The 25,951-nt window shown below is 41.3% G+C and overlaps 1 protein-coding gene across 1 annotated transcript; it reads right to left on the reverse strand.

Annotated features, from left to right (window-relative positions):
- Positions 1 to 25,951, reverse strand: nfatc4 (nuclear factor of activated T cells 4; the record flags this gene model as incomplete). Its single annotated transcript, XM_083992162.1, has 13 exons — positions 1 to 71; positions 2,959 to 3,699; positions 5,245 to 5,371; positions 6,244 to 6,299; positions 7,943 to 8,083; positions 9,145 to 9,332; positions 10,305 to 10,406; positions 12,926 to 13,026; positions 13,895 to 14,057; positions 15,325 to 15,500; positions 17,135 to 17,668; positions 19,817 to 19,983; positions 25,705 to 25,951. 13 exons carry the CDS (start codon positions 25,949 to 25,951, stop codon positions 1 to 3), a joined length of 2,814 nt encoding a protein of 937 aa, XP_083848288.1.

The raw sequence follows: 25,951 nt of genomic DNA on the forward strand, positions 1-25,951 counted from the left end.
TCAGTTTGGCTGGTTGTCCATCTGTGAGCCGGACTGGTAAGACTGGATGTCCTCTCCAATGAACTCTGACACTGTGGACGGACAAGAGACAAAGTCACACAGTCCTGTTAATAAACTCCATCTCTCCGCTCAGCGTCACTGCTGCAGCTTAAGCTCATGCATCGTTACAATAAAAGCAAATCAACCTGGATGTGTTAACGCTGTACTTTTACACTTAAGACAGCAGCAGGAATTGCAGGATCTGAACAAAGTGTCTCCCTTTACAGAGGTCTTATTGTGTCCCAATGCAAATAAAAGAAAACCAATCATAGCCTACTTAGTGCAGCGTTTAAAATAACAAACAAAGAAAAAAAAAGGTTGTTATTGTGCTATTTGGGCCTGAAAACACACTTTTTGAAAGTGCCTGTAAAATCCATGGTGATATCAGCTGATAAATTGGCTGATATTAGTTTATCTACACATTTCTGCATCACTATAAATGTCAGCCATTGAGAAATAAGAAACTACGTCTGAGGTGAGGTAGCTTCAAAAATATTTGTTCATGTTAAGATTTTACGTAAAAAAATCACAACAAACTTACACTGACAGACTCTTTCTGAACCCCCAACTATTAATATTGGTATTAGTAGTATTGTCAATACCCAATCCCTTTCAGTCAGATGTACGATATTCTAATGGCCATTTTGCACTTTAAAAATAATCAAAATTAAAGTAAAAACTGCTGCATGTCTTTGTTTGGACATCTCTGTTGAGTTTGTTTCAGGACATATTTGATTGACACTTCATCGCATCAACGACGCATCACATCAGCTCCACTCAGGCTTCACAACGTGTCCTAATGTGTATTTTCTAACTCCTGTACCTGTGTGTGACATTTGTTTGCTCAAACTTAAACTCCACTGACGGAGCAGGACGTTGTTTTTTTAAATCGTGCAGTCAAACTGTGACTGACAGAACAGGTAATAAAGTTTGATGATATTGTTATTGGCCACAGAGACAAGTACAACCTGGACTAACATCTCTCCACACACAGAGTGGAAAACTAATAGTAATTTAATATCACAGAAAACTGAATGATATATTCTCATTTTTTAAAAAGTGCCTTCACAAATCTGCAGACGCTGCAACATCCCAGGTTTGATTCCCAGCCCTGTCATGGCTGTTTTCCATCCATTAATATTTAAACACATCTCATTCATGCAGAGCAGTCTCCTCATTCAACAATCCAACATATTCACACTTGGGATGTCACGATAATAGATGTTCTTGGTACGATTATTGTCAGAGAAATAATCACGGTATTACGATTATCACGATTATTATGCAGTAATCAATTTCTTTTAAACACTATGAATGTGTAATCTATCTATTATCTATTAATATAGGACCAATTATTAATCCCCATTGGGAAATGTTTCAAATCTATGCCAAATGTTTAAGTTTATTTGAATCTTCTTTTTTTTTAAATTACAAATTACACATTAAAGGAGCATTATCGCAAATACAGCAGTAATAGCATAAAATAAGCTGAAATATGCAAAAGATAGGTCGGGGGGAGCCATAACTAAATTTACAAAAAAAATCGCCAACAGTATAGTGTCCGTGGGGCAAATGCAGCATTTGTCTTTGTTATGATCCAAGCCGGCCCGGCGCTTGCTGCGTTAAAATGCACTCGGAACTCGCAAATCCGACCTCCGAACCGGACAAATATGCAACAGTAAGTAATGTAGCAGTGTTAGGGTGCTCACAGTCACTGAATCGCTGGTAGAACACTTTGTCTCCACGTCCCTGTGTCTTTCTTCAGCTGTCCTCTCAGCGTTATTAAGGAGGAGGACGTTTCAGTTGTTGTGGTTGTGCGCGACGTAGAGCTGCCGCTTCCACTAGCGAGTTTTCTTTTTCCCGCGATTGCACGTTCATTCAGCCTGGCGAGGGAGGAGGAGGGGGGAGGGAGAAGGAGGGGGGGCGGGGGGGGACTAAACGAGGCTGCTCTCTCTCTCTGACAGCTGCCCACTTGTTTATATCTGATAAGCTCCGCCTGGCTCCATCTAGTGGCCGAATTTTGCGATAATACTCCTTTAACATTTAAATTCCTACCAATCCAGTGTTACGTTAGGTACGTACATTTAAATTTACCAGTATTCATTTAGTATTCAATGCATTTACCTTTACTTTGCCGACATGGTTCTGACGTATTATTATCTTTCTTGGAAAGTGACGGTATTTAGGAATCTTTACGATTAATTAAAGGGGTAGTTCACCCAAAATTCAAATGTCACTCATTATCTACTCCCCCTCATGTGGACTAAGGGCTGGGAGAAGTTTCAGAGTCCTCCGTGGCTTCTCTGAGTTACAGCGGGGCTCCGTGCAGCAGTATTTGTCCATATAATGGTTGTGAATGGTGCTCACTTTTCTGCGTCCAAAAAGACACACCAAAAACCATCCAAATTCCTCCATACTGCTCGTCTGTAATGTCCCTCTTGTATTGAAGCCCCAACATGAGAAATTGTTCCGAAAAAAATTAAATAAGTCTATATTTTATCTTGCGCGATTGGCACTGACACCGGCGGAGCAGTGAACTGAGACACTGGGAGCTTCCGCTACAAACAAGCTTAAAACATAGACTTATTTAATTTTTTTCGGAACAATTTCTCATGTCGGGGACGAGCACTATGGAGGTATTTGTTGGTGTGTCTTTTTGGACGAAGAAAAGTGAGCACCATTCACAACCGTCATATGGACATGCAGTGCTGCACGGAGCCCCCCTGTAACTCAGAGAAGGCACGGAGGACTCTGAAACTTCTCCCAGCCCTTAGTCGACATGAGGGTGAGTAGATAATGAGTGAAATTTGAATTTTGAGTGAACTATCCCTTTAATTGTGGCGATTAATTGTGAAAACAAGTAATCGTGACATCCCCTAATTCACACTCCTCAACGTGAGACTCAGACGGTGAACTCACCTTCCTCAAACGTGATGTGGTGCATCGACACCGAGCTGCTGAACTCCAGAGGACACTCCTGCATCTTGGCGTCCCGCTCTCCTCCTCCTCCTCCTCCGTGCCCCATCCCCAGCAGCGCCCGGCCCTGGGGGTCCCAGCCCTCGTAGTGGTGGGAGTACGGCGCCGGGCAGATGTCCTGATAGTGGCTGCTGGAGGTGTTGGAGGGGGGGGAGGGGTAGGCAGAGTACTGGGGGTAAGGGGAGGTGGGGATGGGGGGCAGCGGGGAGGTGGAGATGGGGCTGCCGGCGGGGAACGGGCTGAGGGAGGAGGAGTGGGAGGGGGAGGGGGAGGAGGACAGGTAGGGCGAGTCCAGCCACGGGGAGGGGGAGGGGGAGGGGGGCTGGGGGCCGCCGCGGGGGTAGAGGGGGGGCAGCAGCTCGGTGAAGCCCAGCTCCAGGCTCTCGAAGCTGGGGTGCCGCTCGGACAGAGCCGCCGCCGCCCGGGAGCCGCTGCCGCCGGGGTCGTCCACAGCAACGGCGGCGGTAGAGAGAGCGTCGGGCTTGGAGCAGTACTCGTCGTGGTAGCTCATGGCGGCGGGGCAGGGGGGCGAGTAGGTGGACGGGTAGGGGGGCAGCTGGAAGCCCAGACCCCGGTCGTCGGCATGGAAACCCCTCGGTTGGCCCCCGACGGGACAAACAGGCCCCCGGTCCAGAGGCAGCACAGACGGCCGGGACAGCAGAGGGTCCTCTTCCTTAAACATGACTACAGAGAGGAACAATGAACATGCATCAAAACAACCATTAATATTAATATTAGCACACCTATTAATATTAAAGCAGAAGTAAGCGATCCGGTCGTTTTCGCTAATGCTGCGTTCCAGGCAGGCTTTTGAAACCGTAAATTACAGCTTCAAGTCACGACTTACGACTTTGTAGCGTTCCAGGCAACCCACTCGTGTTTTTCCCGACCTGTTTTACCTGTGAAAGTCACTATAACGGCCACTCGTAACTTCTGACCCGTGAACTCGTACCAGATCGAACTGGTACGACTTCACAGGTCGGAAAAGCACGAGTTACCAGTTGCCTTGAACGCACCATAACTTCTTGTCAGCCAATGGAGTTAGCAGCCCCCGCCCTCGTCATGGATCTATTGGTCCTCGTCCCTACTTCACCACATTCAGGCGCATCCCTTGGCTGCACAAACAGCCCTTTATGCCGTTCTCTCTCCTCATTGGATAAAACTTGTAGGATACGAGAAATGTTTTCTCCTCGGCTCAGAGCAGAGCAGAGTGACTGAGAGACCCGTGTTTCGGTCCAAACACTCTATGTAAGTGATTGCTGTTGGAAGATATAACTATTTAAGACTTATATTAACACAAAAATAACGCTTACTTCTGCTTTAATGTCCAACTTATCAGATAGACTTGAATATTGTTTGTGGCTCACAAGACGTAACACCACATGATTTATTTATCTTATCGCTAAATGGTTTTCGATATTTAACATGTTCAAAAGTGAGAAACAAGTAAATTTAATGAAAATGTGAAATACAGGTGAGTTAGAGTATCATGGAAAAGTCCATTAGCTACAGTACAAGTAGTTCAAGTCAAAAAGGTGCATAGATAGACTGTATAGATGGACATAGTTTTTAGAAAGCCAACATTTCCATATTAAAATTGTTTTTATTTCAAACTGGTCCTTTTGTAATACTCTTTTTTTTTAGATACTGAATTTTAGGTCTTCATTCAATGTTAGCCACAATTATTACAATTAAAAGTAAAATAAATAAATAAAGACATGAAATGTTTCATTCTGTCTGTAATGGATTATAATGTATTAGTTTCACTTTTTTGAATTTAATTACTGACATGAATAAACTTTTTCCATGATAATCTAATTTACTGAGATGCACCTCACATATGTAATCAATATACATTTTTGTATATAACTGTCAATGCAATTCATTTTTGATATTAAAACTGTTCTACTGTTTTGTCATTATAAATGTATCTTTGTTTTCAGTTTAACAAAAAAAGATGCCAGATGAGGAAATATCTGATCAATGAAATATTAAAAATCACAAAACAGCTCAGAACAGAAGTCCAATGATTAGAAATGACCTGTGAACAGAAATAAAAATGTCTGTGTCTATGTATGATACTGTATGTATTTGTTTTAGGAAGGATCCTGTGTTTTAATAATACAGTTTCAGTGTATAATATATCTTCTGTACTGCAGCGACTCATACAGAAAATGTTTTGTATTTGATACTCTGCATGTAAATCTGAATCTATATATAGAAACTCACTGGGCAGGTACTTGAAGCAGTGAGTGCTGCTTCGTTTCCTCTTCCCGTTGGACACGTAGAGACTGACGGACACGGGCCGACTGACGGACAGGTCGCTGTAGGCGGGAACTCTCACGCACATCAGACACTGGGCAGGAGACACAGAGGTGTGAAGGTTACGTTACGTCAACGCAGGGCCGTTGTATAGGGGAGAAAGGTGATGATAATTCTAGGGGCCCAGCGCCCAGTAGGGCCCATAAAAAACCCCAGTAGTCTAATCTTTGTATGACTGATTTATTCTGCATAAGACCCTGACTAATACTCATAGTACACTGTAAAAACTCAACATCTTTCCAAGAATTTTTGTCTTATTTCTTGTCCAAATGTCTCATTTCTAGCCAAAGCTAATCTCTTTCCACTTAAAATAAGACTCATAACCTAAAAATTTACTTGTTTTTAGATCATTTTCACTTGTTTCAAACAAATTTTCACTTGAAATAAGTAGAAAAATCTGCCAGTGAAAGCATGTTTTTGTGCTTGTAATAAGGAAGAAAAACTTGTTCCACTATCAGATTTGTTCTACTTATTCCAAGTGAAAATATGCTTGAAAGAAGTAAAAAGTGTCTAAAAACAAGCTACTTTTAATATGATGTGTCTTATTTTAAGTATAATGATATTTGTTTTGACTAGAAATTACATTTTGACCAGAAATAAGACAAATATTCTTGGTAAGATACTTGAGTTTTTGCAGTGTAATGCTGCATTAGCATCAAAACAAAGTAAGCTAAATAATAAATGATAATACATATGTAGTCTAAGAAAAAAAAAACTGGAAAAGTTAGGGGGAGGGGCCCACTTTAGTATTCTTTAAGGGGGCCCAGAATTCCTAGCAACGGCCCTGCGTCAACGTGTCACAGACCAGGAGAGAGAGAGACGATTCCTCAGACGATTCATTCATCATCAGCGTCTGTTTACGTCAATTACAGCTGAGTCAGTGATGAAGGACTCGTGTTCAATTACCTCGTTGCTGCTGTCACGGTCGACATGAGCCTCCTCCTCCCACTGCAATTTACCATCTGAGAGATAAGAACAAGAGGCAGAGTTAAAGTGTAACCTACACACACACACACACACACACACACACACACACACACACACACACACACACACACACACACACACACACACACACACACCGAAACCACAAAGCAAAACAACAAGCTGCTGATTTATTTGACAGCAAAGACATGAATGAGCTCATTTCTTCCTCTGCTCTTCACCAGAAATCACTGCTCTTGATTATTTCAATGTTTTTAACCGTTTCATGTCCTAAAAATCTGCAGATATTTACACATATATAATTAACATATTTACATAACATCAAACTGCCGTGGGTTCAGCACAAGGTTATTATAGTTTTTAAATTTTCATTAGTTTTTATTCTTATTTAGTTTTTCAGAGTGATTTTTTTTAAATTTCAGTTTAGTTTAACAAGTGATGAAGCAGTTTTAGTTTAGTTTTTATTTTTGAGGAATTGACTGGGGGTTATTTAGCCTTAGTTTTAGTTTTTCAGGTTTTAGGAGAAAGCCTCTATGAGACGTGGGGTTTTTCCCTTTTAGTTGCATCCCATAAATGTTCCCATCAGTCCTCATCAGGTTACATTTACTCTTATATTCACTCGTATCTTGATGTCGTCCCATATTGAGCTGTGGAATTCTCTTCCTGCAACTTTAGCCATCTCTAAGAAAACTAAAAAAACTTTAAGAACTTTAAACTTTATCTATTTTCTTTTCTCTCCCTACTTTTTTTTATTCTTCTTTGCTCTTGCTTTTAACTCTATGTTTAATGATTACATTTTAAAAAAATGTTTGTTTTTAAATGTTTTATGTCTTTATGTAAAGCACATTGAGTTGCCTTGGTATGAAATGTGCTATATAAATAAAGATGCCTTGCCTAAAACTAAGCTAGTGTTATCTGCATTTCTGTTTAGTTTTAGTTAGTTTTGCATTGTTCATTGTAGTTTTGGGAAAAAAATTCTTTATTTTTTATTTTAGTTTACTAAATATTTTTTTCACTGCTAGTTTTAGTTTTAGTCTTAAGGTCTTTGCACACTGAGTCCGTTTTTAGTTGTAGTTAACTATGATAACCCTGGTACAGCGTCCTGAAACGCCTCCTTAAGCCTCCTGAGGCGCATTAATCCTGTTTCAAAACACAAAGTTTAAACATGTTCCCCACTTTGTGATGTACTTTTGTAGGAATCTGGCAACAACACTGTTGACCCTAACCTACATTTCTTGCTTTATTTATAAAAAACTCACTCAAGTACAGACAGAACATCTGTCATCCATCCTGTTATACGCTCCCTGATTCACTTCACGTGCAGCGTGATTTCCATCTGTGCAACATCTGAGTGACTGACGGTTGTTAAACAGGCTTTGTGGAAAGATCAAAACCAGCACACACACACACACACACACACACACACACACACACACACACACACTGCACACTGCACTGAGTTGATTGAATTGAATTTGTGGAGCTCAATTTGAAACCTGAGGGATTATTTCTACTTTAACTATTGATCAAATTAATTTAAATGTCAAGACTCTGTGGTCATATTTTAATTTCTCTCTCAGATTGTGAAGTTGTTTTCTCTAACTAGCTCACATTTCCAAATCAGAGATCACATTGTAAGTAGGAGTATTTTGCCTCCTACCTGTCCCTCTCTCCATGAAAACCACTCTGGAGATCGGCAGGAAGTTGCTGCCGCTCAGCAGGAGTTCCTCTCCGCCCTCCACAGAACAAGAAGTGAGACTGACGGACTCGATGACAGGCAGCTCCTGGGCCGAACGCTGGGCTGAGGCAAGGAGGGAAAGAGTCAGGCAAAATTAAACAAGCCCTTAACTAGAGTGAATATGCTTCTTATTTAAAGCCACTGTAGAAACTGATTTTAAAAGACAAAGATAATTGATAATCAGTTAACCAATGACAAGACACCCCCATTTCTGTGAACAAACCTGATAATAATGTACTGAAAATAAAAGTTAATAGCCATAACCCTGATCTAATTTGATGAAAGGTGCTTGTTTAAAGAGGAACTATGCAAGTCCGGTCGCTTTTCCTCTGTGTCTCTAACCCTCCTCCCAGCCATGTGCAATTGTTTTTAAAGAAGCCTTCGAGAAGGCAATCAATAGAGAGGTGGATAATGTTATTTATCATATATATGCATTACAACGTGCATATTTATGTAGTTTTATCTGTCATAAACAAGAGATTACGGGTTACGGGGCACGTTTGTGTGGCGGTGCCGCAGAGACGAGAGCTGGGACACCGGGTCGGAGGCTCTGATCTTACAAGTTTGGTTTTCAGCCAAGAGACGTCAGAGAGCCTCCATTCTCCCTGGAACTAGTTACAAGTCATTTATTTAACCATCACAATTACTCTGAAGCTGTTTAATTAAGGTACAAATGTAAATCCTGCACAGTTCCTCTTTAAATTTTACATCCAAAAAGACAGAATGAGAGGAGGAGATACAGAATCAAAGTTAGAGAGTCATTTCTTTCATAAAAAAGGGATTAAAAAGTCTGCAGTGAGGTCTCTGCATGGTCCCAACACCCTATCTTGCCTTGTGGGTGTTTTTAATATTTGTATAACTATTTATTCTATTATCTAAGTATCTATCTTTTGATTATATGCTTTTCTCACTTTTATTATTATCTGCTTTTACTGCCTACTATTGTAACACCTGAATTTCCCCCCGGGGATTAATGAAGTATCTTTATCTTTTTATCTTTTATCTTATCTTTTCAGTGGAAAGCACTAAGGAGCCGAAGCCACAGCTGTTTCAGCGATGCGCCGGTGCATCTCCACCGATATCCGCTGCAGTTTCCCCTAAAACTACCCGTGTGTGCAACTCACAGCATTCGATGGGCATGGAGGCGACCTGCAGCGCCAGGACGCGGCCCGGCGGGGCGACAGGGGGCGCTAGAGGGAGGTGGGTTCGAAACACCAAGCGAACGCGCGTGTTCTTCCTGCCAACGTCCGTCTCTCCTTTCCTCAGCTCGATGTCGGAGTTCCTCAGCTTCAGGATCCCGGCGCAGTCGATGCTGCGGCACAAAAGAAAACTGTAAATTCGAGTGTCAGCGAGTGAAAAGGCTCAACTGGTTGTTAAGGGCTCAGCTCTGAGTTCCTCCACTCGAGTGAAATGTGGTGAGAGTATCCCTGTGATATATAGGAAATAGAGGCTGAGCAGCGTTTTACTGCTGTTGCTGCGTGAGGTTGAACAAATTTAACTATTTCATGTTGTTTAGTTTAATGAAACCCAGAGATAACAAGGTAAATCTGAGGGATTTTGAGATGATTAAAGGAATAGTTCACCAAAAAATGAAATCGGGATATAGTCCAGAGTTTACTCAAAATTACATCATTTAGGACATTTTTACAGCCTAAACAGTCCTGTATTGATTATTGATTATTAATACAGGACTGTTTAGGCTGTAAAAATGTCCTAAATGACGTTGCTTCCAAGTAAACTCTGGACTATATCCCTTCAGGACACTTTGATTGCGCTGGACGAGCAGTGTGGAGGAATATTAGATGGTTTTTGTGTAGTTTTATGGACCTATTTGTGTCGGCCGCTATTGACTCTCATATAAGATTTCGTTGGACTGAGAACCGGCCTCCCGGGTCTTTCATTTCATTTTTTGGTGAACTATTCCTTTAAAAGGAAAGTTCTGCTCCACAAATCTTTACTGACATTATAGGTTTTCTTTCTATTATCTTTGACTTTGTTGTGAAATTGAGCAGTACTATGTTGTTGTAGAGGAGTAAAGCAGCAAAGGAGCTTGCAGGGAGAGACTCTGTTATAGGACGAGTACCTTGAACTTTCACTTAAGTGCAGTTGTTGCTGAGTCACTTTGTTCCACGCTGCTCTGGTTAAAGGAATCTAAACAATCCTCCACCTCCTTCAGTTTTTATACTGTTGATTTCTAAACGGCCTTGAAATTGGAACATGAGGCTGAAACGACGAGCACAAGTGAGAACGGTTTGTTCTGTGGGAGCGCCTCTCCTCTACTCACAGGGCGGTCATGTTGTTCTCGGGGTTGAGGGGGATGTCCAGCAGTTTGGTCCCGGCCTGGACGCTCTCATGACTGGCGGTGCCGACCATCTTCCCAGTCACCCTGAAGAGGCAGAAACGGGTTTGTGTAACGGTCCTGAACTGGATCGGTGATCTGTGGAACCCTGTGCACCCATCTCATCCTTTTTTCTGAAATAACTTTATTAATTTGAAAATAATGGGAATGGCTAGTGGCTACGTCATCACATTCTAAAACATCACTTCCGTGTCCAATCGCAGGATATAGAAACAATAGGCACAGCCGGGTCAAAAACACAGCGGGGGCTTTCATTTATGAATAAATAAACATATATGTAGTATATGAATTTAATGCACAATATAGCATAAATATATATATATATATATATATTTTTTTTTTTTTACTGTAAAAAAAAATAATAATAAAAGAGAGAGAGAGAGAGAGACAGAAGATGAACGTAACGTGGGACGAAAGTAACAAAGCTATTTTCTCCGAGCACATACAAGTCTGATGTCTAACTGTGTCAGTGTAGCCTAGGCTACATCTTGTATGACCTAACAGAGCTGCAAAAAATCTTGAGGTTATGTCTGACTTTGACCGAGTTACATTCAAGAACCAGCTGTTTTCAATGACTGAAAGTGAATTCACTCGGTGATTTACTTCAATCGATCAGCTGTGTTTACCGTTTCAGGTGTCATAGATGGTTAGACAGATTAATTAGTCCTCTAACACATCCTAAAGTTTGACTTGTCAGAGTTTTTCAGTATAGAAGCAGCTCAGGTTTAAGTGTCGGGAGTCACTGTGGGGACGAAGGAAACAGCTGTAAAGTTAACCTCGTCCCTCTCTTTTATACAGTCTATGGTCCCTCTGCACATTAATGTGCCTGTCTGTCACCGTGCCGTACCGCGGTCACCGTGATGTGTTAACGTTACAGGATTAATTAAAACACACAACGTAAACAATGCGACCGTATACATGTGTAATACTACCGGAGGAGGCCAGTGAACCAGTGGATCGCGGTGGTCCAGGCACGGAGGTAAACGTTAGTTAGCTGGTAGCTAAGCGCTAAACGTTAGCTCATATAACGTCTCTATGTAACTTATAAATGTGTGTGTGTGTGTGTGTGTGTGTGTGTGTGTGTTTTGGGGGGGCAGCAAAGAAGAACATGCATTGCTGTATACGTTAGCAGCAGGGGTTGGACACGGAAGTGATTCGTGACGTCACACTAGCCATTCCCATATTTGAACATTTTCCACTTAAAAGGTCCAGTGTGTAAAATGGGAGGAAAACCGTGACATCTAGTGTTCAGGTTCTAGGTTGCACTTGCTCGCTCGCATCGGCAAAGTGACGGTGGCCTCCGAGGACAAAAAAACTTTGTTGTCTTCCCAAACGACTGGGAGTATTTCAGGAGCATCGAGCAATGAGGTGAAGATCTAAACTACTAACTCACTTTTCTCACATTATCATATAACCTCTCACCACACTCTATTACCTCTATTACTCCCCATGTCTATTACCGTTTCACTATTACCATTATTACTATTAATACGTTCTATGTTTGTTGCACTTGCTATTTTGTATTGTCGTGTATGTTTTTGTTTTGTTTTGTTTGTAACACTTTAAATAAAAAAATAAAAAAAAACTACTAACTCTCTCTCTCTCTGCTGTTTCCTCCTCCTTTTTCTTTCCTTCCGCCTTCTCCTTCATTGGTTTATTTATGAATGTATTATTTATCATTTATTTATTTATTATTTGTGAAACATGCTCTAGTCTCTGGCTGGCTGGATTTCCCATTCGGGCTGCCATACAAACGTGGCAGCGCAAGGTGGCAACACTCTCTAAAGCAAGACCCTTACTAGATGTATATACTGTATAAAAGAAGAACTGGTAACCCTTTAATTTAAAGGCCGTTGATTATGTGATAATATCAAGAAATAGCCAAGAAACAACAATTAATGAGTAGTGATGTCAAGAAATTGCCTAGCAATAATGGTCAATGTCATAGTAATGTCATGTTTTTTCTTAAAGGCAAAAGATTACACATGCTTTTCTCGCTTTTTGAATTTTTTCTCCACCAAGTCCTGGCAATTGACCGTTATTTCTGGAGTATTTCTATGCAATCAATCGTTAATCATCTTGCCTATATTTCTCGACATTACTATGAAATTGACCGCTATTTCTAGACATTATGACACAATTAACTGTAATTTCTTGGCTATTTCTTGACATTATCACGTAATTAGCGGCCTGTAAGTTAAAGGGTTACCAAAGAATTATAAGGCTACAAAAACCAAACGTATTTTATTTTATAGCGATTATACACTATATATCCATGGTGTATTCAGATTTTACCTTGCCAAATATTACACACTGGACCTTTAAAGCATCAAGAACTAACTAACTAACTACACTGACAATGGCCGGTGCAAAATATCTCCTAGACCAACACGACAAGCAGCTGGTGGTAGATTATGCAACGGTTAGAGCCACAGCGATCACACGATGAGCTCTGTGGATATACAGGCCGCCAGCTCCCTTGAATATTCAACATGCTTGGTTAGTAAAGTTTGGTTTTAAATGTAAAGTGCAGTGCAGTTCAGTACCTGTGTATCTGATAGAAAGGATGCGGCCGGATGGATCTGTCGTCAGCCGTTCCCACGAAAACCTGGAGAGAGAGCGGTTTCCTCTCTGCGTATCCACACAGCTGTAGAGAGACACTCAGTGTGAGGGACGACATCAAACTGTGATGAGGCCAGAGGCAGCGAGCCACAACAAGAAGCCACACATTTTTGTTCCACTATTGCACACATTTTCTACCTTAAAGGGATAGTTCAACATTTTGGCAAATTGTGCCCATTGCCATAATCCCTATAGTCATAGCAGTAGGTTCATTACCTTTAATTGTCGGTGCAAGCTATTTTTAGAACGGCGGAGCAGAGCCGCGAGCTGCTCAGAGCTACGCAATGGAGGCTAATGGGATTTCTTGGTTTCCCTCATCAAACTCATCAAATACACAATCCAACAACTCCGAAACGCTCTGGTGGACAAGTTGTGACCTGCACATTCACCACACTATGAGATAATAACACAACGTTACCAGACAGAGTTGTTTTAGAGGGAAATTCATGCAAAACCGCTGATGCGTGTTCCCGTCGGGGACAGTTTTTCAGCTAGCAGTCTCTGCATTTACCTCTAAAACAACTCTGTCTGGTAACGTTCTGTTATTTTCTCATAGCGTGGTGAATGTGCAGGTCACAACTTGTCCACCAGAGTGTTTTGGAGTTGTTGGATTGTGTATTTGATGAGTTTGATGAGGGAAACCAAGAAATCCCATTAGCCTCCGTAGCGTAGCTCTGAGCAGCTCACGGCTCTGCTCTGCCGTTCTAAAAATAGCTTGCACCAACAATTAAAGGTAACAAACCTACTGCTGTGACTATAGGGATATGGCAATGGGCCAATTTGCCATAATGTTGAACTATCCCTTTAAACTACATTTAAATGCAACATTACAACAGTCAGAGATTGTGTGTTTGTGCGGTGGCTGTATGTAAACCTGCTGGTCTGTACTTCACCTTGACAACAGGATGTCCGGTCGGCGTAGCCTTGACCGCTCCCCTGCTGCCCTCTGTCTCATAGTGCGCTCTGTGGTGCGGCCGCGGCTGCACCTCGATACGCAGCTCGTACTGGTCGAACTGGGACGGCAGGGGCCAGTCGAGTGGCGGCAGAGCGTTAGACCTGCAGAGGATCAGGAGATCAAATTTATATAGTTTTTTACTGTTGAACACAGTCGAGGCGGATATGCACGACAGATGTGGATGAATAACTACTTAGTTGACCGGCTGACGAGACTTACATTTAATTTACACATGCAAACATAACAGGAGCAAAATAGGCAATACAGAACACAGTAAGTGATTATTAACACTTATTTGAGTAAATTAATTTAAGTTTTGTTCAAATTGCGGATCAGATTAGATTAGATAGAACTTTATTCATCCTGAAGGAAAGTCTTATGCCAGGTTGCTCCAAAAGGAAATGTGCAAAGGAAATAAAATAAAATACAAAGAAGAAATACGTATATATATATATATATATATATATATATATATATATATATATATATATATATATATATATATATATATCCTACAATTCCTAAAACAATAAAAAAAATATATACAAAACTAGTGCAAAAAGGAACAACCTTACATAATTTAAATACAGTACTACATAATTTATAATCACGTCACATCCACCTCTACTCGAATGATACGCTGAAAGAATAAAAACTTAGCTAGCTTCATTAGTAACTGATGATTGTTTTGACTCCTGATGAGAGGATATGGTGTTTTTAATTAGTTTATTTGAAATGGGACTCAACATATTCATGAACATACAAAAACAATTATTTGATGTAAATATGTCAGATTTAGCTAGAAAGCTAGTTTCCATCCGTGGTCCCATGGTACACAAACGAAAAATAAATAGCTATTTAAATTAAATTACATTCAGACATTTAAAACAATAGATAATAACCTACATAGGGTCTTGGCAGCAATTACAATTATATTGTTGCAAATTGTTCAGCAGGTGACAATGCTAGGCGACGCATTGCCACTGGCAGAGAAAGAAAAGAGAAAGAAGAAAAAAAAAAAAAATAATAATAATAATAATAATAATGCAGGTGACAATGCTAGGCGACGCATTGCCACTTGCAGAGAAAGAAAGAAAATAATAAATAAATAAAGAACAAAAAATAATAATAATAATGCAGGTGACAATGCTAGGCGACGCATTGCCACTTGCAGAGAAAGAAAAGAGAAAGAGAAAAATAAATAAATAATAATAATAATAATAATAGTAATAACAACAATGGTAATAAAATAAGTGTACAAAGTTAGCAGCCGTTATAATAATAATAAATGAGAGGCCAGATAATGATATCTGCATAGATATAAAGGAGGTAGGTGTTGGTGTGTTGTTGTGTTGGTGGTGGTCTTGCCTGAACAGGGGGCTGTGGGCGCTGGCTCTGGCCCGGCCCCAGGCCAGAGCTGGGGGAACAGAGAGGTAGTCCATGCCCAGAGAGGGAGGCTCTCTCCGGGTCTGCTGGGTCTCTGGCAGCGGGCAGGGGGAGAGGTGGCCCTGAGCCTGCTCCTGGTCCACCTCCCTGGGAGACAGCTGCAGGACAGAGATGAAGGAGGCTCGGTCACCAACAGTGATGATAGTCTAGATGGAAACAGGGGTCCACGAGCACATAGTGGATTTTTTTTTCCCCACCTGTTTTTTCTTAATCTTTAAAGTGTCTACTTTAAGATTCTGACAGGTACCAGGATGAAAAAATGTCCCATGGGGTTTATTTTTAACCCTTTACTGCACCTATCCCAAATTCGAAGCTGAAAAAACTGAAATTGAAATTGGCATAGCTCTTGAAGTAAACAACTCACAGAGACAAATTAACACATTTTTCTACACAATTCTGGGCCAAGGACTTCAATAGAATGGTTATTTTTAAGTTTTGAACACATCTTGACTTGATTTTGGGACAAAAATATCAAAAATTAGCTGAAAATTCTCTAAATCGCATGTATATCTTCCCCTATACCAAAATCCTGTACACTGGATGAAAACATTTTGAGATTTTTCTTAATATCTAATGTGTCTACTTCAGGGACGGCTCCAGGATTTTTTCTCTCCCGGGGCTAAGGGGGGGCTTGACCGATACGTGGGGGTGCTAAGAAAATAATTGATTTTCATGACTTCAATTATTAATTAACTATGCAAATCTGGTGCTTTTGCATTTGTTTACAAGGAAGCCGGCAAAAAATCAATACATGTAGCGGTGGATAAAGTTATATAACACATAATGGACTGCTCTGGTGCTCCTTCAAGTCCTGGCTCACGAGTTGCTCTCTCAGATTCATTTTCGCATCACCCTCTTCTTCCTTGTCCCTCTGGAAGACTGGGTCTTGAGTCTTCATTTTCTATCTGCACTCGTTTTCGTGATCACAAAACGATCCTAACGCGCAAGCATAAAAAAAGACTCCCCCCTCCCCTCCCCTCACCTCCTGTCCCCTCACCTCCTGTCCCCTCACACACACACAGGTTGTAGGGTACACCAGTCAATGGAGTAGGCACAGGGGATTGGATTGGAACAGAATGGCTACTTGTGAAGTTTTAAATGTTTTTTAATCTAAAAAAAAGTTATGTATTTTATAATATAAAATGAAATACTTGAGGGGCTTAACTGGGGCTACACATATTTTTGACGGGACTATAGCACCCCTTAGCCCCAGTGTAGAGCCATCCCTGAGTCTACTTTAAGACTCTGACAGGTACCAGGATGAAAAAATGTCCCATGGGGTTTATTTTTAACCCTTTACTGCACCTATCCCAAATTCGAAGCTGAAAAAACTGAAATTGAAATTGAAATCCCAAATTCAATAATTCCTTGGCCCCCTTGTTATGTTGATTTATTATTTTTTCTTGATCTATTTGTGTTTGTGTTTAAGGTTTTTCACCTGCTTTTGGCCATGACAACTTTTCAAATAAAAGAAAGAAAAGAAAGAATTGATTCCTGGTCATTGAGTGAAGTCCAGTTGAAATCTTCCGAAGCAAGCTGCCCCTTTCAAGTGGGGGAAACTTCCCTAGAGTGAGGAGAACTTGACAATTATAAAAGGCTATTTTTTACTTTCTGTAAAAAAAAAAAAAAAAAAAAAAGGAAACATAACTGTCGACTGTTGATTTCTCTGCTATGTAATTGACTGGTTTCCCAATAAACAAAAACCCACACATTTCACCACAGAAACGTTCACCTGCTCCAGTGACGTCTTCCTGGTTTTCTGCGGGATGCTGAGCTCGCAGCTGCTGGGCGGCGCCTGCGACTGGGGGGCGGAGTCTCCCCCCTCCAGGTTGCAGCCCTGCAGCTCCTCCGAGTAGCTGCTCCTCCGCGAGGTGCAGGGCGAAGCCAGGGGGGAGTTTCTGCGTTTTTTACCCCCGGGGGAGGTGGGCCTCGACGACGACGGCGAGAGCCCGAAATTGATGATGGCGGTGGCGTCGTTGAGCTCGTCCTCCTCCACCAGCAGCGAGTCGCAGCTGGAGGCGGGGCTCAGCCAGCCGCGGGACGACGGGCTGGAGGCCGGGCTGGGGCTGAGCGAGCCGGGGCAGCGGTCGCGGTAGCTGAACGGGTCCAGCAGGGGGAGGTAGAGGCGCTCTCGGTCCCACCCGCCGCCGCCGCCGCCGCCGCCGCCCATGTCCCAGTAGCTGGAGATGGTCGGCGGCGGGTCGTCTTCAGGGGAGATGGTGGTGATCTGGATGCTGGGACACTCGACCACACGAGACTCTGACACCTGAACAGGAGATGATTCATTGTCTTAGTTTTACTTTTCAGACTCAAACAGACTCATATTTAATAAATACTATAATTAACTATTTAAAGGGATAGTTCAACATTTGGGCAAATCGGCCCATTGCCATGATCGCTATAGTCATAGCAGTAGGTTTGTTACCTTTAATTGTCGGTGCAAGCTATTTTTAGAATGGTGGAGCAGAGCCGCGAGCTGCTCAGAGCTACGCTACGGAGGCTTATGGGATTTCTTGGTTTCCCTCATCGAACTCATCAAATACACAATCCAACAACTCCAAAATGCTTTCGTGGACAAGTTGTGACCTGAGATAATAATGGAGCCGTTTTCGAGGTAAATACAGTGTCTGCTTGCTGAAAAACTGTCCCTGAAGGCAAACATGCATCAGCGGTTTTGCATGTACAGTATTTCCCTCTAAAACAACTCTGTCTGGTAACGTTCTGTTATTATCTCATAGCGTGGTGAATGTGCAGGTCACAACTTGTCCACCAGAGCGTTTTGGAGTTGTTGGATTGTGTATTTGATGAGTTTGATGAGGGAAACCAAGAAATTCCATGAGCCTGCTCGCAGCTCTGCTCCGCCGTTCTAAAAATAGTTTGCACCGACAATTAAAGGTAACAAACCTACTGCTATGACTATATGGGCCAATTTGCCAAAATGTTGAACTATCCCTTTAACTATTTAATCAGTACTATATAATAAGTAATGATAGTTGGCCCAGTTTTTTTTTTATGTAAAACACATGCTTTCCCCAGAATGTAAAGATTTCCTGTTTTTTTTATTGGCTGGAAACTTTAAGTTATGGACTGGATAAAACATGCATTGACGGATCAAGAGCATCGGTTTATTTTCAGCAGTCTAGACATTTTGGATTTTTGGCCTGATAATCGACATTAAGAAACAAATTATTTCCATTTGCAGTTAATTTACAAAATCTATCTCAATCTGTGTTTAGCAGCAGCTTTAATCTGATTTTAGAACAGTTACGTAATGTACATACATCATGAAGTAATGCAGCTGAGAGCAGGAACTGTTTCCAAACTACTATCACTTCTGCTTTAAAAAACCACTTAACGGCTACGAGTGTGATGGAAAAAAACACCAGATTCACTTAATCAACATCAACGGTATGTTTTCTTAGCATGTTTTATTTCACACTGACAAAACATGGAATTTTTTTTTTTTTCAGTAACTGATTCACATACTGGATGTTGAAGGAGCTAAATGCAAGAATGGACTTCCCAGCTTGCAAATGCATTTCCATGCAGCAATAATGAAAAAAAAAATCAACATGGAATAATGAAATTAACTGAAATAAAGCAAACAAATATAAAGTAAAATGGATTGCTTTAGCAAAGTCCAAGTTTAACTTATTCAAATGTCCACTTCCAGTCTGTCATGAAGGTAAGAAATCCACCAGAGGTTTTAAAGGGGACATATTATTATGGTAATATCTATCTTATATCTATCTTTAGAAGACTCTTTAACATATTTGTTTGCCTTCTAGCTCCTGAAATGTGGGGTATGACAAAAAACTAATGTAATTTACAGGCTCCTTGGGTTAAAATCCATGTGGTTTTACGAGCTGTTCCCCATACCTGTGAGTACCGGTACCAGTATAAGGGGCGGGGCAAGCAGTGGCTCATTTGCATTTAAAGGGACAGACACTGAAACCAGCCGTTCTGAACATAACAGGCCTGTTTTGAGAGGATGAAGAGAGCTGTGATGTTTGATCCTTGGTGGATTTTGACAACAGCATGTCACAGACATGTCTTTAACACACCTGGGGACTTAATTTGTGGAGAAGAGGCATAATATGTCTCCTTTAATATGAGTTTTGTACTATGAGAGTTCCCTGAATTTTGACAAAACTAGGAAGAACAACTAAATCGCTGTTTTGGGAGTGGGACTGTGACAGAAGTGACATCTCTGAAAACATTCATAGACTTGGTTTACCATCACAGAAATGTGCATCTAAGTAGAATTAGTTAAATTTGACATCAGGCGTTTCCCAGTCCTGATGAGGTGGTGAGGGTTTATATCTGATGATGGAGATCCATGGTCCATAAACCTTTTTATGTTATGTTCATGTATGATTGTGAACAAGCAGTGTTGGTAACGAGGTTGTCTCACCTGTACAGAGCGAGCTGGCAGGCTCTCGTAGGTCCCGCTGAACTCTCTGACCGGCGCCCTTCGTGGAGGCGGCGAATGCATCCCGGCCCGCTGACTGGCCGAGGGCGGCGGGCTAGGGATGCTGATCGAGTGTCCAGCATGAGTGGTAGCCAAGTGGTTGTCTGTAACTGGAAGGAGGTTCAAGATTTAAGATTTAAAATTCAAGATTCAAGATTACTTTATTGTCATTTCACAGTATACCACACAGGTACAAAGTGGAATGAAATTTTGTTGCCACTGGCTCCACATACACAAAAAAATTAGGTAACCCTTTAATTTACAGACCACTAATTATGTGATAATGTCAAGAAATAGCCAATTAATTGCATTGTAATGTCAAGAAATAGCCAATAGCCTAAAGATTACTTAGATTTTCATGCTTTTTTGGGGGGAAAGGTCACGTCCTCGCAGTTGTCAATTACAATCAAATTTTTCTGGGCTATTTCTACGCCATCAATTTTTATTTCTTGGCTATATTTCTCAATATTACTATGAAATTGACTGTTATTTCTAGGCTATTTCTAGATATTATGACGCAATTACTTGTTATTTCCTGGCTATTTCTTGAAATTATCATGTAATTAGCGGCCTGTAAATTAAAGGGTTACCAAAAATATATATAAAAATAAAATCTAAGGATGAATAAAATGAATGAATGAAATGACAACCTTGAAGTACTGGAAAATAAAAACACTGAATGGCAGTGGATTGATAAAACGCACCTCTGAGTATAGTAGTGCACAGGGATAAAATAAATAGAATAAATAGCAGACATACCACAAAGTGTCAAAGTGCAAAGTGAAGATAATCCGTTCAAGTGCGAAGAAACAACAAATACCGTAAGTTCAGGGCACGGGGGTGAAAACACTTGAGAGCATCATCAACATCTGTGGACTGATGTGCTGCTAATGAAGACTGGTTTAATTTCCCTGATATTCACCTTTACGTCCACATGGCAACAATTTACTTTCTGGCTTGTTTTTGTTCCAACTCTGTTCAAACACACACTTTATTTTCCTATCATATGTTGCAGGATTTCAGGATCATGTGACCTCCCATTGATCTTTCTTCCATAACCACACGATGACAGTTCAGCTTTGAAAACCTGCCGCTCTTCAGGATCTGGCACCAAGAAAGACTCATTAGATGTCAATCAAAATATTGTAAACACAATTTGTGGTAAGTAAAGATTGTGTGTTTTTTAGTTTTTTTGGGAAATCGTCAACATGCCTGCATCATTCATTACACATCAGTTTTCCTTGATTTACTGCACTGTAATCGTTGCCATATGGACAATTCATGCAACTGGAGCGTTTTCTCAGGAAGTGCACAGTTAGTGTCTCTCAAACAAGTGCTGCATTTTTTGTCACTTAAACACAGAGGGAGAGGAAATATTTATCATTCGCGATCATATTATTCCTTGCTAAACATCAGACAAGGCCATTCAATGCCATTCTTATACCTATAAAGCTATAGGACACAGATAGGTTAGCTTAGCACAATGGCTCGCCAGTTATCCTGCTTCTGTTCAAAACGTATAAAATAATTCATGATAATCCAGGGTTAGGGTTATGTACCACATTTTAAAAGATAATCTTGTTGACATTTAGTGCATTTCAAAACTATGAATGTGTTTTATGAATTATTTTACAAATAATAACTTCCAAGAATCTGCTCAGAAATACTTAGGAGTGATATATGAAGAATAAAACATCCGTAGAATGTTCGTCTTAATAGGCAATAAACTTTAACTAATATTAAAGTCGATTTTCCTTTTATACTCCAAAATCTTCCAAGTCATATGGAAACAATTTACCAAATGCCGCCCCAACACTTTGTTAAAACTCTTTTTGCATGTGAAGAACTATTTTAATTCTAACCAAATCATGACGTTTAGGTTTTTCGCCTCACTGATCCAAGTCTTACACTTTTAAAAGAATCACAAACACACTCCTCTGCTAATTCCTGATGATGGATGTGAAGACGGTTTCTCAGAAAACATGCTCAACAGAACCTCTTGGACTAAAACAACCATCCTCATGAGGACACGACCCCCAAAACCACGGCCCTCGCCACAACATTTCCCCAGCGTGGTGCGGTCGGCCTCCACACGGAGCCAAACGGTAGTTACTCTGTAATTAGCGAGGGCTCCAATTGATCATTGGTGCACTGCAGTGGCGGGCGGCGGGCCATACCGGCAATTTTTGGGCAATGGGGACGCACAACAGCAACTGCCAACAAATTAAGACTCGGGGTGAAAAATCTCCTCAAATGTTTCCTGGCAACAAAAATATTTCCAAGTGATTAAAGCTGCAGTGCTGAGGCAAGTCTTCTGCTGGAGGGGTTGGGTTTTTTTTTCACATGAAATAAAGATTTAGATGTTTGTGTATGGACCAGCAGAGGAGGTTTTTTACGAGCCAAGAAAACTTACCCAACACTTATTGAACACAATAAAGCTAATCTAAATCTAACAGCTCAAGTATATGGTCATATTTTATTATGTGTCCTGAGCTGAACCTCAAAAAACGTGATCATGGGCAGAATCGGATCATATGCTCCCTTGCCAAACCAGTATAATGAAATTAAGGAGTGTATATACATTTTCCCAACACTGGTGGTGGCTGAGGGCTGCTGAGTATTAAGTCTGACTAACTCACCAGTTTCATCTAAAGAAGAGCTTTAAAGGGATAGTTCAACATTTTGGCAAAATCAGCCGGTGTTCTGCCAACATCTTTGTCGGTGCAAGCTACTTTTAGAACGGCGGAGCAGAGCCGTGTGCTGCTCAGAGCTACACTAATGGGAATCCTTGGTTTCCCTCATCAAACTCATCAAATACACAATCCAACAACTCCACAACGCTCTGGTGGACAAGTTGTGACCTGCACATTCACCACGCTATGAGATAATAACACAACGTTACCAGACAGAGTTGTTTTAGAGGTAAATTCATGCAAAACCGCTGATGCGCATTCCCGTCGGGGGCAGTTTTTCAGCAGCAGTCTCTGCATTTACCTCTAAAACAACTCTGTGTGGTAACGTTCAGTTATTATCTCATAGCGTGGTGAATGTGCAGGTCACAACTTGTCCACCAGAGCGTTTTGGAGTTGTCGGATTGTGTATTTGATGAGGGAAACCAAGAAATCCCATGAGCCTCCGTAGTATAGCTCTGAGAAACTCGTGGCTCTGCTCCGCCGTTCTAAAAATATCTTGCACCGACAACTAAAGGTAACAAACCTACTGCTATGACTATAGGGATTTGCCAAAAATGTTGAACTATCCCTTTAAAAGGTAAACACAACTTGTGTGCACAACCAGTTGGGAAAGCCTAACCTAAGCTAAGCTGTTTTGAATCAATGTTTATACTTCATCCCCAAATATTAGATCTTATCAAAGACAAACAGGTTAGGAAATCAGGATCTACGGACTCCTGCTACACAAAATGTTGCTTATTTTTCAGACTAATTATGTTTTTCTTATGAATTCTTAAATAAGTGTACCTCTTCATCTCGTCTTAAATCTTTCCTATTATAACAGTTACTGAAATGTTGGTTTAAACCATCGAGTGCAGACCGGCAGGAGTCGGCGACGGTTTCTGAAAACACAGCACATCACTTCCTCTGAGGTTATTTCTTTGTAATTACTGTTGTTGTGAAATGAGTTTGCCACCAGAAAACATGAAGCCTTTTACCAAACACTTGAAAAATATCTCTTTAAAGGTGGATTTTGAACCGATTTTTAAAAAAAAACTGCAATTAATCGTGATTAAATATTGGAACAAACTGATATTCCTAATATTTTTTGTTTCTCTAGTTTTCATATTCTGTGTTTCTACTATAAATTACATTCATTAAGTGGTTGCACACAAACACCTCAGGCCTCATGTTGAGAATTATGACTACGATGTCCATGCAGGAGTTGTTGTACAAAGTTTAGTTTAGGGAAGGTTTGGCTCATTGCTTTGTATTGGCAAATACTCTGATTTCAGATTGCAGTATTAAGAAATAAAAAAGTAGGAGTGGTACAATACAAACAGCACTAACATCCACCGCTACCTCATCTAAAAGTTATTCAAATATGCAACAATTAAATCACAGTTTAGTTTAACAGCTCGCAACTGGTAGACAAGACACATGATGCAGCCAGTGGTTGCTTTGTTTCATGTGTCACCACCACCACCAGCCACAAATTTCGTGTCCCACCAGTTTGTGTATCTGTATCACTAGTGGGAACGCACAATCTGAACTGAACATCAGGAGAGGAAGGGAAGGGAAGGAGGGAGGGGTGACAGGAGGGTTAAAAAAAGGCATGAAGTAACTTCTGCGAAGGTTTATACTCTGAAAAATAAAAACGTAATCACCTAAGAGTGAAGAATTGCCCTCTTGTTTCTCCTGCAGTTCACTTTCATGCCTTGGGTGTGGTAATACAACTGTATGCCAGTGTGGGCGGGAAACAAACGAGAGAGTGGATGTGAGGATATGAGGTGTGTGTGTGTGTGTGTGTGTGTGTGTGTGTGTGTGTGTGTGTGTGTGTGTGTGTGTGTGTGTGTGTGTGTGTGTAGTGAAGAATGGGGGGGAGAAGGAGGGAGGTGTGTATGTGGTGCACGTTCAGTACATAGAGATTGAGGTTCCTTCCCAGATGGCAGCTGTTAACTCTACTCACACGCACAGCTGATTAGAAACACATTGAGTCTGGGGCTGCTGCACGCACACAAACACACAAATACACACACACAATTGCACTAAGCAGGAATACAGAATATGCACACACACAAACACACACTCTACTCAGATGCATACCGCACACAAAAAAACAAACACACAATAAAAATATACCCGCGCTCGCATGCATGCTTACAGGAGCAGGCACGCACACATCACACGCAACAAGCTCAAAACACACACACAACACACACAACACAGGCTGCAGATGAAGGCCCAAGTTACAACACATGCAACTGTAACAGGGTTAGAAATAACCTCCATTATGAATTCCTGCAAAATTGATGTGGTCTGTGTTGCTGTGTTATCTTTATATCAGGTGGGCTCCATTAAATGTTAAGTTTTATACTATATTGTTTGAATGTGAAAGAAAATAGCTCTCATACAAGTGTTATATAGATAATTGTTTCTACTAACTATACGATCAACTATACTACATGTTGTCTTTGTTTTGTATTGAAATGTAAAAAAAAAAAGAAAGAAACTTCTGAGCTGGAGACCTGAATGCTTGCAGTTGCACTTTGATGACATCTCTGTGTTGCTGTGTTATCTTTATACCAGAATAAAAGAAAAAGGAAGCCATTGGGAGCCATTCTTCCTGCACCATAGACACACACATCCACATCCACAGACAGACACGATCGGTCACACAACACACACACACACACATACAGAAGTTCCCATGCATTGGCAGCCTGTCTATCCAGTGTGCCACCTTTTTTTTAACCCTCCTGTTGTCCTTCTGGGTCAAATTGACCCAATATGTTCCCTACCTTCATCCTTCCTTTTTCCTTCCCGTCGCCCTTACTTCTTCTTCCTTCCTCTTTTGATCCAATTGACCCAATTTGTTCCCTCCCTCCATCTTTCTTTCCTTCCTTCCCTTTTCCCTTCCTTCTTTCCTTCTTGTTCCTTCCTTGAATGAATCTGTTCCCTCCTTCCATCGTTCTTTCCTTCCTTCTTTCCACAATGCTATTTTCCTCCCTTCCTTCGTCCTTACTTTTTGACCCAATTGACCCAATCTGTTCCCTCCCTCCATCTATCTTTCCTTCCTTCATTGACCCAGGAGGACAGGAGGGTTAATTTAATAAAATAAACGTTTACACCATCAACTATCCAATAAATGACTCTGACCCTGGTTGTTGTTGTTGTTGTTGCTGCTGCTGCTGTTGTTGTTATTGTTGTTGTTGGTAGTGTAAGTGGTGGTGTTGCAGGGCTCCAGGTGCAGCAGCGTGCCCTCGCCGCTCTCCTCCCCGGGGCCGGAGCTCTCCTCCCCGGGGCCGGCTGCAGAGCGCGGCGCCGGGGCCGCTGGTTCCTCCTCAAACACCAACTTGAACTCGAACTCGCCCTCCTCCCAGCCCGAGCCCGGCGCGGCCCCCAT

The sequence above is a fragment of the Trachurus trachurus genome, assembly GCF_905171665.1.
Source record: "Trachurus trachurus genome assembly, chromosome: 17".
Classification (NCBI taxonomy): domain Eukaryota; kingdom Metazoa; phylum Chordata; class Actinopteri; order Carangiformes; family Carangidae; genus Trachurus; species Trachurus trachurus.